The 13,859-nt window shown below is 41.2% G+C and overlaps 1 protein-coding gene across 3 annotated transcripts in view; it reads left to right on the plus strand.

Moving 5' to 3' along the window:
• Positions 1-13,859, plus strand: part of SLC6A6 (solute carrier family 6 (neurotransmitter transporter), member 6) — a 46,435-nt gene that overhangs the window by 23,918 nt on the left and 8,658 nt on the right. For all 3 annotated transcript variants that reach the window (XM_009999291.1, XM_009999289.1, XM_009999290.1), the window contains 4 exons: positions 4,863-4,995; positions 7,963-8,097; positions 10,010-10,113; positions 10,227-10,351. In XM_009999291.1, coding sequence (XP_009997593.1) covers positions 4,863-4,995; positions 7,963-8,097; positions 10,010-10,113; positions 10,227-10,351 — 497 coding nt within the window. The remainder of the gene's footprint in view (positions 1-4,862; positions 4,996-7,962; positions 8,098-10,009; positions 10,114-10,226; positions 10,352-13,859) is intronic.

Raw genomic sequence — 13,859 nt, forward strand, 5'->3', positions numbered from 1 at the left:
CAAAAAATACTCTTATGAAGTGTGCTAAAATTTGTAACACAAGAGCCAAAATACAAAGGGCAGATTGGATGAGCAGTTTGTGAAGAGGCACAGATGACCAGTGCAAGAGCTGGGGTGCAGGCTGCAAGGGCAGTTGTTTTCACCATGCCATGAGCTCTGCATGTCCATGTTGAGCAACAGATACTTCCCCAGGTGGCTTCATCCCTTATAAATACAAAGGGAGTTGGAAAAGGTTAAGTGGTACCTTTGGATATTTTAGGGGAAATTATAGGCAAGTTGCAGTACAAGAGGAAGTAATTCTCACATGCTGGGCTCTCCCACAATGACTTTGGGACTGAAGAGCTCAAATCCCAAGGAGTGACTGGCTTGGTAGGATGATCAAAGGTCTCCTCAAGGTCTGCCTAAGAATGGTGGGCCACAGTGCTGTCCATGAAATAGAGTCACTCTGCCAGAACTTCCAAAGCAGTGTTTACATCTTCAATTTTGTGCAGAAATTTTGCTTAGAGGTTCTCTTGTACCTGGGGGAAGCCAGGAGCTTAGCAGCCTCTTGATGTGGCTGTGGGATTGTCCTACAGTTCCAGAAGCTTTTAAACGTGTAATGCACAGACTTATGGGCCAGGTTGTCTCCCTGTGGCCCCAGGTGCCGTGTACAATTCAGGAGGCTGAAGATACTATAGCAGAAGAAAATAGGGCTGAGGGTTGGAAAATAGGCTGTGAAAGAGTGGAAGCTCCAGGACCTCAGGGAACACCAGATCTTTATGGCAGAGCAGCCTGACGATAGGCTGGGGGAATGATGTCTCCATTGGAGCACATTAAGGGTGAATCTTTCAAGTTTCTGGCCTCAAAACTCCCCCACAAGCTGAACCAAATCCTCCTGCAGACACAGCCTAACAGGTGTAGTCAGGCTGGAGCTGCCTGAGGCTGAAGGACAAATCCTTGATCCTCACAGTGCTTTCTTTTTCCATCTCTCTTCCCCTGTCTGTGTCTGTAGCACAGCTGGAGCAAAGGTTGCTCAGTGGTTGATGCTCATGCAGGGAGCTCTCCTGGCACTTTGCAGCCACTTTAACTTTTGTCCTCAAATAACGGTTTTAAACATTGTGAACTGAACTCTTCCCTGGAGTCCTGCTAGGGAGGGGTTGGCTCAGTCATCCTACTAATACAGACATACAGGCCATAGCTCAGTGTTGCATCATGAGAGAAACTACCCTTAGCAGAGTGAGCTGCCTTCGGGACTCATGGCACTTGCAGAAGTATTAAAAATAGCTGATCTCTCTGCACTCTGCACTGTTGGTGTCTTGAAGTAAGGACAGAGATCATGCAGCATGGTTGTAATTAAAGTAGTGTAGCTTTTACATGGTGAAAGCATTTAGTTTTTCCCCAGACATGTAACTATCCTTTATAGTTCTGAAATTCAAAATAATTTCAAGAACTTCCAGGTACTTTGCCATCACAGACAACTCCAGCTGCCAAGCAGCCAGCTACTTGCATAGAAAGACAGGTCAATAAATAGTCTTTAACTGAAGACATCCATCTGCCTTGTGGCACAATTAATTCTGATTTAATTTAGGGTTTTGTGAGTATCTGGTTTCTGAAACCCAATCCCATTTTTTATTGTGTGACATTTATGCAGTGTCCCCATCAGCAGTGCTTTGTAGAACTGACACTGCCCAGATATAATTGACCACATCGATGCATTAACCTCTTCACACTGAGTAACATGTGTCCTTCTCAGCCTGGCTGGACATATAGTACAGCCTGACATTTCAGTTCATTTCAATGAATGTTCTGTGCAAATCACATGCTTGTTTGAGCAGCAATAAAAGGGGGTTAAGCAAATCTGGCTTTGTATCAGGAGACTTACCTCTTGGTATCACATGCTTCAGGTCTTATTTCTGAAGATTTTATTTTAAAGTCCAGAACCTTAAAGGCTTACACATGTATTAATACATAAGGGAGAAGTGTTATGGGGTAATTGTGGTTGAACAAAACCTCTGATTGTCTGGTGCTGGCCAAGTGTTTATAAATATTTGGTAATCAGCAGACTTTATTCGTCCAAATCCCAAGAAAGACCATCACATGCTAATGGCATGTAATCCCAAAGGGAGCAAAACAAAAACTAAATGAAATCTAGGGCAGCTGCCTCTACCTTTGGGGGCAAACTTGAGAGTTTTAAAAATTGTTGTGTGTTCTCATTCTAATAGTGTTTTGGTACAGCTGCTTCAGTGTTAGTTATTCTTGTCCATCCAGCATGAAAGGGTGCTTCATCTTCCCTGGTATGAAAGGTTCTGTCTGTATTCTCTTGATTAACAAGCTGGAATATCCTTCAAGGATTGCATAACTCTCCTCATTTTATTTTTGTTTATGTTCTAGAGCCAGTTAGGGATCCTATTACATTTCCATAGAACATGCTGGTGTATGAACAAAGTTCAAGAACTCATGTTTACAACGAACTTGACCCCAGCCTGTTGTCCCATTGATTATCTATGAGTGACAGATAATGACAGCATCGAGACTATAAATTAGAGTTAGCAACAGTTTCATGCATAGATGGTGTGAAGTTAGTTGAGTGGGCTTGGCTGAATCTAGCAGCAGTGGGTTGTGTAACAAAATTGAGGAGTTTTCAGCATAGCCTGGCTCATGCTCCTTTCTGAACTCAAATTTCCAGGGTATCACAAATGCAGGTTGAGTGCTTCTGCTGCAAAAATATGTTGGGTTAGAGTTCAAAAAACAATTTTAATGCTGAGGGCTCTGGTCATTCTGAGCAGATTCCTTGAGGTAGTCAGTCTTTGTGAAACCAGATAGCCCAGGACAGAGAAAGACAGCACATCACTCAACTTCACTTGCTGCCTCACTGTAGCAAAGCAATATATCTGGCTTTCAGGAACCCACTGGGGTGCCCTGCAAAAAAAGCTCAAAAGAGTTGCTGGGGCAAACCCTAGGTGAGATGACCATTTGCTTTTAGTTCCCTAATAAAATGCCAAGAAGTCTTAGCTTGATGCATTAATAGAGCTCCCTATTCTAAAACACATTTGCAGTTAATTATTCATGGCTTCCTGAGAGCCAGCTCTATAGGTTGCCTTTTTAATATGAACTGCCCCTTAGATTGGAAAGTTGCCATTTATTTCTAAAAAAGCCACAGAAGGTTGCAGCTGAAGTTGAATCCTCTTATAAATGTATTTTCTTCTTTTGTATTCTCACAGCAGGTTTTTTCCTTGGTTCCTTTAGGCTCAGGTGAACTAGGACTGCAACTTTATGCCAAATATTCATTACTGAGAGTTTTCTCATAACTGTAGAATAGCTGTGCTGATTAGGGCAGACTTACCCTGTCTGGTGCCATTAGTCCTTTTCCATAACAAAATGCACACATGTTCAGCAAGAATAAAGCATTTGGTGTGAGAACACAATCACACAGGTAATTCGAGTGCATTTGGCAAACAGAGACACAAAAACAGATGGATGAGGGTTTGAGCCCTAGTAAACTGGTCAATCCAGGTTTGGTTTTGGTTTTTTTTTTCCTAAAAACTAATTGCAAATTTTCCATCAGAAATCATTTCCATGGGAATAGCAAAAAAAAACCCAAAACCACCACAAAAAAAACCAACACCCTAATTCATTCAGGGGGAAAACAGAGCCCCAGTGATTTGTCTTGTACTGGATCCACACACTTGTAGGCCTGACCCCAGTCCAGCACCTCAGCCTGTGGTTTGGGCTCTCCAAAGCTTAGGTGAAAGCAAGGGGCTGATTTCTATAGCTGTCTGAAAAGCAAATGTAATTAACAATTTGTTAGGTAGCAAGGTCATTTCTCTAATCTGAAGGCAGGGCATTTCCTATTGTAATTGAGGTCAAAATTCTCCTTGACTTAAAAAAAAGCTTGCAAAAAGTCTTCAGAATTTAGTAGGTTTGTTTGCAGAGGAGTTTTAGTTAAGTGAGCAGTAAGAGGCAGTTTATTCTTTCATACATATTTGGTAAGTGAAGTAAGCATCAGGTATGACAAGGTCTGTTCAGTGTGTGAGAACAGTGTGTTTTGCATGCAAGTAAAAAAAAGAAAATAGCTTTAAATCAATATTTAACAATGACCCATTGCAATTACCAGAAGAGAGAAGCCTTAATGAATTTTCCCCCTCAGGAACAGAGTGTTTTCATGGTTGGATGTTGCTCCCTTAAGACCCAGCTTAGGAATTTCTTTTTATTTATTAACCCAAGTGACAGAATACAGTTTCCCAGCTCTCCAGAGTTGGCTAAACCAGCCCCTGGTGGTGGTGGTGCTGGGGCAGTGACTGTGTGTGGAGGCTTTGGGGGAGAATCGGGGGTGGCTCCAGCCTTCGTCCTGTGAAGCCCCATGCTGTGATAGTTCCCTGCATTGCTTTTTCCCTTTCCTCCTCGTGGCAGTCTTGGTAATGAACTGAAAAGGAGGAGAAACACATGGATGCAGGCCAGCTGGAAGCATCCATGATGGAGAGGTTGTCTGCAATGCTGCCATTTGGGTTCAAAGCCGGGGTTAGTGGCAATGCCAGGGTGAGCTGGTCTTACATCTTCAAGGGAGCAAATGTGGAAGCCACAGTGCTTTGAGCATGCTTTCTTATCTCATACTGAGGTGGTCACAGGCTGCCAAAAAGAATTTAAAATAAACGCTGTGCAATATATAGAATAAAAGAGTCCCACAAACCTAGGGAAGAGATAGGGCTGCAAAGCTCAGCTCTGCTCACGTAAGCCAGGCTGGCTTAGGAAGCAGTGTTCAAAGGGCAGAGATGTGCCTGTATATCTGCTGCCTTGCTCATCACTTACTCTCAGACATCACAACCAGACTCTGCATCAACTGAGCTCCTCCATCTCTCTCGTTTTGTTTCTTTTCAAATATTCAGGCGCAATGTACTGAGCTTGTCCTCAGGAATTGAAGATATTGGTATTATCAAGTGGGATCTAGCACTGTGTCTTCTCCTCGTCTGGGTGATATGTTTCTTCTGCATTTGGAAAGGAGTCAAATCCACTGGGAAAGTAAGTGCTCTTTTACCCTTTTTGCAATCATTGCCATTAACAGATGTTAGGAACACTAAGTAATGCTGTTCCTGAAGATGTTCACCATTTCCTTGCAAAAATATGTATTTTTGCACTGAATAAAAGAGGGACTCAGATTCAACTGACTTTGGAAAGTCCTTGCCAGTGCTCAAAATGCTTGTGAGTCAAGTAGTTGTTACTAGAATGGCATCAAGCAGCAGATACATGCATGGTTCAAGCACCACTTTGTCTCTCTGAGGATGGGCAGCCCATTGATGCATGTCATGAGCGTGGAAGGTCTTAGGCCTGTGACGCGTGGTGCTCTGCTCTGCTTTGCCTGCCTGTGCTCTCACACCAGCCAAGTTCATTCTCAGTGCAGCAGGGGGATGTTAACATAGCTGTGGTAGGGATGTTTAAGTCAGTGGAAACTGCTGGATGTGTAGCATTTTTTAAATGTTTCTTGCTTACAGAAAAGCTCTGTGTAGACACAGAAGACTAAACTTAGGTACTCATTTAGAAGCACTCTCATTAATAGAGATCCTAGATAGTTTGTGGCTTTAGGCTCATCGTGTGCTCTTTAAAATCCTGTTTTTCTCTAAAGGATAACAGTTAAATAATTCCTGAACCTCATCCTACTCCAGAGGAAGAAACAGATTACAGCAAATCTTGGCCAATCACTTAACAACATGAAGGATGATGTTGTTGCCCCTTGCACACGGTGTTGGTTTTAAACCTTGTTTAATGAGAACAGGCTTTTGAAGCCATTGCCTGTGTGTGTCTCTTAGCTTTCATACCTGTTGGTTGAGGCAGTATTTCAGATAAATCTAACAGAGGTGAAGAGGTCTCAAGATATTAAGTTTCCACACATTTCTTGTCAACCAGGTAGAAGGGAGTGACCCTGTTAGTGTCCCACCTGAGAGAAAGGTCTCAGTGTGAACCCATCCTTTATTATCCCTCCAGAGAAGTCAGGAGGAAGGAGCAATTGCCAATGCCTCAACTGCAGAAAAAGCATCAATTAGCAGTTTTACCTTGTTACACGCTGCAGAATCAACCAGGAGACAAAACTCTGTAGGAAGCCAGAGCTCATTAGTTCCAGTGTTGACTAAACTACTTGCTTTACTGTCGTTTCTGTCTTGCTTTCTGTGATTTTTATCATGGAGCCTCATTAAAATCATGCTGGTGCCTTACCCTGGATTCCCACCAGCTTTGCCCCAAAGAGCAGCTTCCACACCTCTAACACACAGATTAACAAACATGTTTGCTACTCTGTTCCTTCTGATTGATGCAACCTGGTGGAGTGATTGTGTAAATTTTATAGTAAAGGTGAACACAGTGAACAATTGGAAGTGCACATTCCTGCAGTACTTCTGGTGAGCCTGTTGTCTGCTCAGGAAAGTTTACAGTAGCATGGAGAGATTTTTCCAAGCCCCCTATGGTGCACTATTTCAAGCCCTTGTGAAGGAAACAGGTTGCAAATAGGTCCCTTCAAATCAGTTTTCTGAAGATTTTGCATTTTTTTGGAAATCCAACAAAATGGTCTCATTTCTAAGCCAGGGCAGTTTGTAGGAATTTGTTGCTTCCTCTGCTCAGTGTCTGAGTTTGTGTGGCTCTGGAGCCAAAGCCCAACAAAACCTTTGGAAAGTCTCCGGTTGACTCCATTAACTTTGGGGTCAAACAAAAGTAAATTGTAAACTCTAATGGAGGACTTAAATTATTTGAGAAGTCTAGTTTACTTTAGTAGATGGTTGTTTATAGCACTTCCCTGCTTTCCAGCGTGTTAATGGCTCTTTGGAGAATGGAAAAAGGAAAAAGACCAAAACAAAACAAAAAAACCTATAGTTTTTAAATCTTGTGGTAGCGTATTGGACAAATAAACATGAAATCACAAGGAAAAATAATAGTGGTGCTTATGCTTTGGATAATGTGTTTGATCTTAAAAATTCCTCCAGCATTTTGAAAGAATCTTTACCTGCAGAGCAAAGGCCACTTTCTGAGTGTCATGTACTCAATTCCTGCAAAGATGTCAAGGCATGTGCTTTTCCATTAAAAATTTGATTTTTCATAGCCCCAGTTTATATTAAAAAAAAATAATTAGAAAGCACAGAAATCCTGCTTTTATCCTTCTGGTTTTAGTGAAACTGGGCTAATGTGTAATATATATTATTTGCCAGTGGAAAATATATAGAAAATGCAAGGAGAGAATTAAAAAGGACATGTATGAAAATATTTCCTTTCATTTTATGAAATAATTTGGGCAATGCAGGCTTTGAGTTCTCCTCATTATTCTCAGAGGGCACACTGAAGAGGATGAATGGTGTATCCTGGGAGCTTTGCTGCAGTTAAATAAATTCTGGAAAACAAAAATATATTTTAACTCATGGCAGCAAATTGTAATTACCTGGGGGGATCATCTGACTCCATTAAAAATGCCCTTTCTTGGACAGTAGTGATTCTTGATTGTAACACAGGGATTACATTTAAAAAAAGAGAGAGAGAAAGCACTGATGAGCAAAGAAAACAAAATGTTAGAGGTCAAAAAGTGTGGATCTAAAGATAGAACTGTCCAAATGCAAGCTCAATTAATCCTCACGCTGGAGATTAAAGCAAAGGGCTCTTTCATCAAATGAATGAGAAGATAACAAGAAGAGAAGAAGGAGGCTGTTATTCAAAGAGAGTGGGAATAGAGGTTAAAGATAATGAAGACATATTCTCAAACTGGATGAATAGAGCCTTAGTTTCCAATAATGATGATGCTGAATAGGCAGCAAGGGCAAGAATGAAATTATGGGCCTGGAAATTACCACTGTTGAGGCTGATGCCAACCTGAAGGGCTTTAATGTGTTCAGAGTGCTGGGAATGGAGACACGGGAGCATGGAACAAATTATCTTCATCTCTGGAAGATCTGGAAGAAGTGCCACAGACTAAACATCCTTTTTTTTTTTTCTTTTTTTTTTTTTTATTGCCAGGTAGTGTACATCACTGCCACATTCCCATTCATCATGCTCCTTGTTCTGCTCATCCGTGGTGTGACCCTGCCTGGAGCTGCAGAAGGCATCAAGTTTTATCTTTATCCTGATATGTCACGGTTAGCTGACCCACAGGTACAGAACCAACAGCAGGACCATTTCCTACACAAATAGGGGTTGGTGGAGGGTGATGGTGGTGATACAATGGCAATAGTTTATTTTTTTCTTCCATGGTCTTTAGAGGTCCAAATATAGCATGAACATTAATGCTGGGTTATATTTTCCAGAGATCTGCTTGAGAAGGTCACTGTCGTGTGTATCTTTCCATGTGTATGTATGTGTGTATATGCGTGTGTATTTTTTTTGTGTCAAAGGACTCTGAGGCTGTAGACTCTGTCCTGTTATACAATCTCAGCTTTCTTGTGGGTAAGGTAAGGGAGATGTATTTTTTTAATGAGGATAGTCTTTAGTTTCAAAGGAGAGACACGTGAGCTTCACAGATGGAACAAGCAGCGACAACTGTGAGTACCAGTGTCACTCAGCTCCCACTGCTCCATGGGAGGAGGTTGGGAAAAAAAGTGAACTAAATAATAGAAGAATGGAAACCCATGTAAAAGGTGGTGAAAACACTTTCTGAGGCACAGGAGCTACCATTGCTTAGCCCTGGCTAGTGGAGCTAGGCTTACTCTGTCTGTATAGGCTGTGATTAGGTAAAGATTCCTGTCTGGGCTCACAGGGTGCAAATATGTGACTTTTGGGCAGACCAGCATCATTTCAGCCAGTAGTGGCCACATGAAAAGTGGTACAGCCTCAGAAAAACAAGGGGTTTTTGAAAATACCAAAGTGTTGGTCACAGTAAGGGAGTAACATCTGTCTTTGCTTTCTTTCTAATGAGTATTTGGTTAAAATGAAACCCCAATGACAGCTAAATAACTGAAGTAGGAAAAGCATAATTGAAAAAAAACATTGTGGAAATTTGGTTCATTCTGTGGTCTTGCCTTCTTTATACAACACACCTTCTTTATACAAGACACTTTTTTCACAGGAGACATTATATTTGATGAATTAATCTTTTGCTATGGGACTCTTACAACTTTTATGGTCTATTAGCCCTAGGCTGGAGCACCAGCCAATAACATAGAAGAGATTCATGTGAGCTGCCAGGCCCCCTTTCACAGTCTGGCAAAAGCATAATTTCCATGGATGCACCAGGCAGCAGGGTGCTGGAAAGCAGTGGTGGGAGGGAGGCAGTTATGATCTACAGGCTTTCTTCTCACTTGCTCAGACTCCTTGGTGGTTTCTATCGGTGTTAGCAGACTTGCATTAGCAGAATGAAGGGAACAGATGGGATGCAATGGATGCATTTTGATAACTTGCTACGTATTTACTAACTGAGAAGTTGATCTTGTACTGTTATTTCACTCTATATATGTTTGTTTTTTTTAATGTAATCAGGAAATAGGATCATGAGACCAGATAAATATCTTATAAAGTGCATTGTATTTTGCTTGTTTTCTCCCCACCCCTATGGCTTTTTGTCTTGCATTTAAACAGATACAAAAACAACCAGAAGGCTAGAAAAAAAAAACAAATGAAATGCACAAACCTGTTTCTAAAGTTTTTCACATCCTCAGTTTAGTGATTGTTGGTGGGTTCTAACTGAAATGAGTTACAAGAGAAATGAACAATGCTATAAATACTTTTTTCATTTCCTATTGAGATGAAACACATTTATTGTTGTGCCAACAGGAAGGAGCAGCTGAATGACATAGCAACTAGAAATACTGAGCATCTCTGGGGAGGGGATACAGCAACTGTTGTAGAGATGATGTTCTTGTGGACTTGGATGCTAACAATTTTATTTTTCCTATAAAAGCCAAACTAGCAAATGTGATGTTCTCTTTCCCTCCCTCCCTGACTCTTCAGCTATCACCCTCAATGGAAGCAAATAATTTTGTTGATTTTGCATAGTTTGAACTGTGTGTTTGCATTGGGTGTTGCAATGCAATGATGCTGGTAATAACAGCCTTTCCATCTTTCCCTTTAGGTCTGGATAGATGCAGGGACACAAATCTTCTTCTCATATGCAATCTGCTTAGGAGCAATGACTTCCCTGGGGAGCTACAACAAGTACAAATACAACTGCTATAGGCAAGTTTCCATCCAAGGGGGTTTAGTGTTTTAGCTAAATTATGTAAATAAAGTAGGGACAATGGGTTAATTTTTTTTTAATTAACTTGCTCCATGACATATGTGTGACTTAGGGACTGTTTGCTGCTGGGATGCCTGAACAGTGGTACCAGTTTTGTGTCTGGCTTCGCAATTTTTTCCGTCCTGGGCTTCATGGCACAAGAGCAAGGGGTGAACATTGCTGATGTGGCAGAGTCAGGTACGATGGTGTTGGTGGCAGTGGTGGTGGGCACTGCCGCCTAGTGTGTGAGCAAAGTTCTGCAGACTCGAGCAGCTAACACTGAGCAATACAAACAGAACAAGATTTCCCATAATCTCCAGAAAAAATAAGCACGGTGTTGACTTGGGCTTTCATGTAGAGCAGTGAAGGTTAGTCGGGGTTGTATTGTTTACTCTGTCTTGATTAACAGGGCAGCAAACACATTTCCTAGAGTGTGCTAATCCATTTGAGTAGAGATTAGTTAAGAAAACCACACCATTACCCAGGGTCCAGAATGTCATTGATTCCAAAATTTATTCCATCCTTCTTTCCAAACTACCTTTATTTTCATTCAAATGCCAGTAACCAGTGGTTATGTATTTTTAATAGCTTAGTTTTACTTGTCCACAGCAGAGCACTGCAGTGGGGGGATCCCTTTTGAAGGGACATACACATAAATGCTTCCAAATCTCACTGAAAGGCAACAGAAGTTGGAGAAGTCCATCTCCTGGGTTCTGTGGACCATTTCATCTACAGGAAGTTGTTGCAGGCCTGCATTTGTCCTCTGCAGCTTCAGGATGAAGTTGACAGAACTATGAGAAGTCCTTTTTGAAACTGGCTGTACACTTAGGTTCCTCCCTGTTCTTCCCATTAACTTTTAGCTATGCATATGTAGCTGAGGAAGGCTAAATCCTCGTAGCATGGGAATGTATCTCAGGCACAACAGATGACATTTTTTCCTCTGTGCATGTCTTGTCCACATGGGCAGGTGTAACCATGTATTTTCACATAGAACAGACAGATTAGATGGGAATTACCATTCAAAAATAATGAGTCAGGACTCATCAGCCATGAGGCTTAAAGCTAATCAGAATCTAGGAATAGCAATGTCACCTGAGTGCACTTTTGGCATTTCTTTCTGATGATTTTTGAGCAATTTCAAGTCACCTGCATAGTATTGGAAACCTTTCCTCTGCAAATGTGCTTTTAAAAAGAAGTCAGTATGTCTTCTAATCACATGGCTCTGGGATTTAAGTCTTTAAGAAAAATGTCTCACTTCAGAAGAGCTAGTGAAAAACTAATGACATTGATGGCACTGCTGGATTTTTGGGTGGCTGAAATTGGCAAACCTCTCACAAGTGCAATTAGTTAACAATCTTGGCCATAATGCTTATTTTGATTGGAGTTTGATTGCCTTGTTTGAAAACAGGAAGCAAGGGAATAATCCTATTGAATGAATCATAAATAGCCCCCTTTTTTTAATATATAGGTGGACCAATTCCAGAAGTAGCATTTTAAAGTATTTCCACATTAGGTTTTTATCTGGTCAATATTTATTCTATTATTAAATCTCTGATAAACAGGCAGCTGTATTCCTGTTGCTTGGCATTTTTAGAATTAAACAATTCTATAGTAACATTGGATTGTTAAGTAATGTTTAAATACAAATTAACAGACTTAGTGTTTACAATCCATGTTTTTAACTATCCAAACCCTATTTTTTAAAAGAAGGCATTTTATAGCTTATGATAGGGACAATGAGGACACTACTTAGCTCCCAGACTTGGCATTCAATCTCTTGAATATTTTGTTGTTGATTCCTTAAGGCTTTTTATTTTTTTTAAACTGAGCCCTGGTCACTAATGTCCAGAGGTTGCAACTGTCACGGGCTGGTCTTTGGCTAAGTCCTAAGGGACATTTTTACATGACAGTAAATATTACCAAAATCATCCAAACTATTTCCTATGAGTATCCTTGCTGCCTTTCTCTGTAAAGATCAAGCTCAGAGCCACTGGAGACCATTTGGTCCCCCTGGGATGAGTGTCCCAGGACCTGCACGTGGCCGTGGGGGAAGCTGCCACTGCTACCCCATGTTGACTTCTCAGCACAGAGACATGCAGCAGGTGCTTGTGCCTCTTTTTCTGGCCTTGCCTTTTTTGGTTTCTTATGATGCAAGGTCAGAACTGCTCCTCCGGGTCAGGGAAAAGGTGAGCAGAGACACTGCAGCTTGGCCATAACACTGGGGAAAGGACATTGTCCAGCAGGCCAAGACCGCCTGCTCCCCCCTGTCTGTGCCCTCCTGCCTTATTCATGACACCATTTGTTTCCTTGTTTGCCCTCCTGCAAGCTAGGAAAACATCAACAAATTTGCTGACAGCAGAATCTCCTGGCCACATTTTTTACCTGTGCCAAATTCAGCCTTGGTGCAACGTGCCTGGCACACTTGTCAGCGAGGGACTGCTTTAAGCACTGGTCTCTGCTGCTTGCTTTCTCTGGCTTTAATAGGTTTAACAGTTAAATTAGACCCCTCTGAAAGCAGAATTTTCATCAACAGCACTTAGAAATACTTTTAAATGGAGAGAGGAAAGCAGCAGAGGCTCAACAAGGCCATAGCCAGTCCTGTCTAATCTGTTCTGCATCTGTTTGGCTGGAAGAAACACCATTACCATTAATGCAATTTATAACAGCGTTAAAACAGCACAAGATTTTGCCTCTTTTTTTTTTTCTTTTTTTTTTTTCTTTTTCTTTTTTTTAAAAAATAAATCCCACTTGCAAAGAAATTCAGATTAAGCAGGACTAACTATAGCACCTTGGGTTTCCTAACACCTGCCCAGGCTCTGCCTCTGCGGTGCTCTCTGGCCGTGCCACAGCACTTTGCTGGCTACCAGCCAGTGAGTGGGCTGGGATTGTGGCAACCTTCATTAGCTCTTCAGAGCAGCCACAAGTGCCTCACTTTTTCAAAACACCCTTCAGAGCCACACAGTTTCAAATTAGATACCATTTTTAGATTATTTCTTTTCAGTTGAGGGGATGCCAGGAATATTTTCTTTCACGTGGTCTTTTTATATTTCAACTCTTATTTTCAAAGGAAAATCAGAGCTAGCACAGGGCTTAGGGCAGTTGGTAGGAGACTGTATCACAGTGCAAGGACAATTTCACTGGCCCAAAACATACTGAATTGCAGCAATTTTTGAGGGGAGCAGTTTTACATCTGTCTCATCACTTGCACAAATCAGCTGCAAATGCCATGGGGTAGCAGTTCTCCCCCAGGGAGGATCTGCTGTAGCCACTGAATTAGGGGGGGGAAAAGGAAAGCCCCCTAAAATTTGAGGCCCTCACCAATTATTTGGCATCTTCTATAAAATCCTAATTGTGTTTCATTTTAAATAACATTAGTTGCTCAATTGTTGACTAATTTGTATTTATTTCTGTTAAAATATTTTCAGTGACATAAAATTTTCTTTAGTTTGAAAAAAAGTATTTTTTTTTACCTGTTTTTCTTGCTTCTTTTTCCATCTTTCTTGTTGGAAAGGAAAAGTGGTAGGTAGGAAGAGCAGTGTTAGAGATTTTTCTGTACAGATCAGAAATAAGATTTCTGTCCCCACACTGTAGCACTTTAAAAAAGTTCCTGTTGAAAATTACTTGAATCCACTTCAAAATCCTGGAAAATGCTGGTTTTAGAGGCTCCTTAAAACAAACAAGCAGAACAGCCAGGGATTCCTGGGTT

Source organism: Chaetura pelagica, unplaced genomic scaffold, assembly GCF_000747805.2.
Source record: "Chaetura pelagica isolate M959 unplaced genomic scaffold, ChaPel_1.0 scaffold316, whole genome shotgun sequence".
NCBI lineage: Eukaryota > Metazoa > Chordata > Aves > Apodiformes > Apodidae > Chaetura > Chaetura pelagica.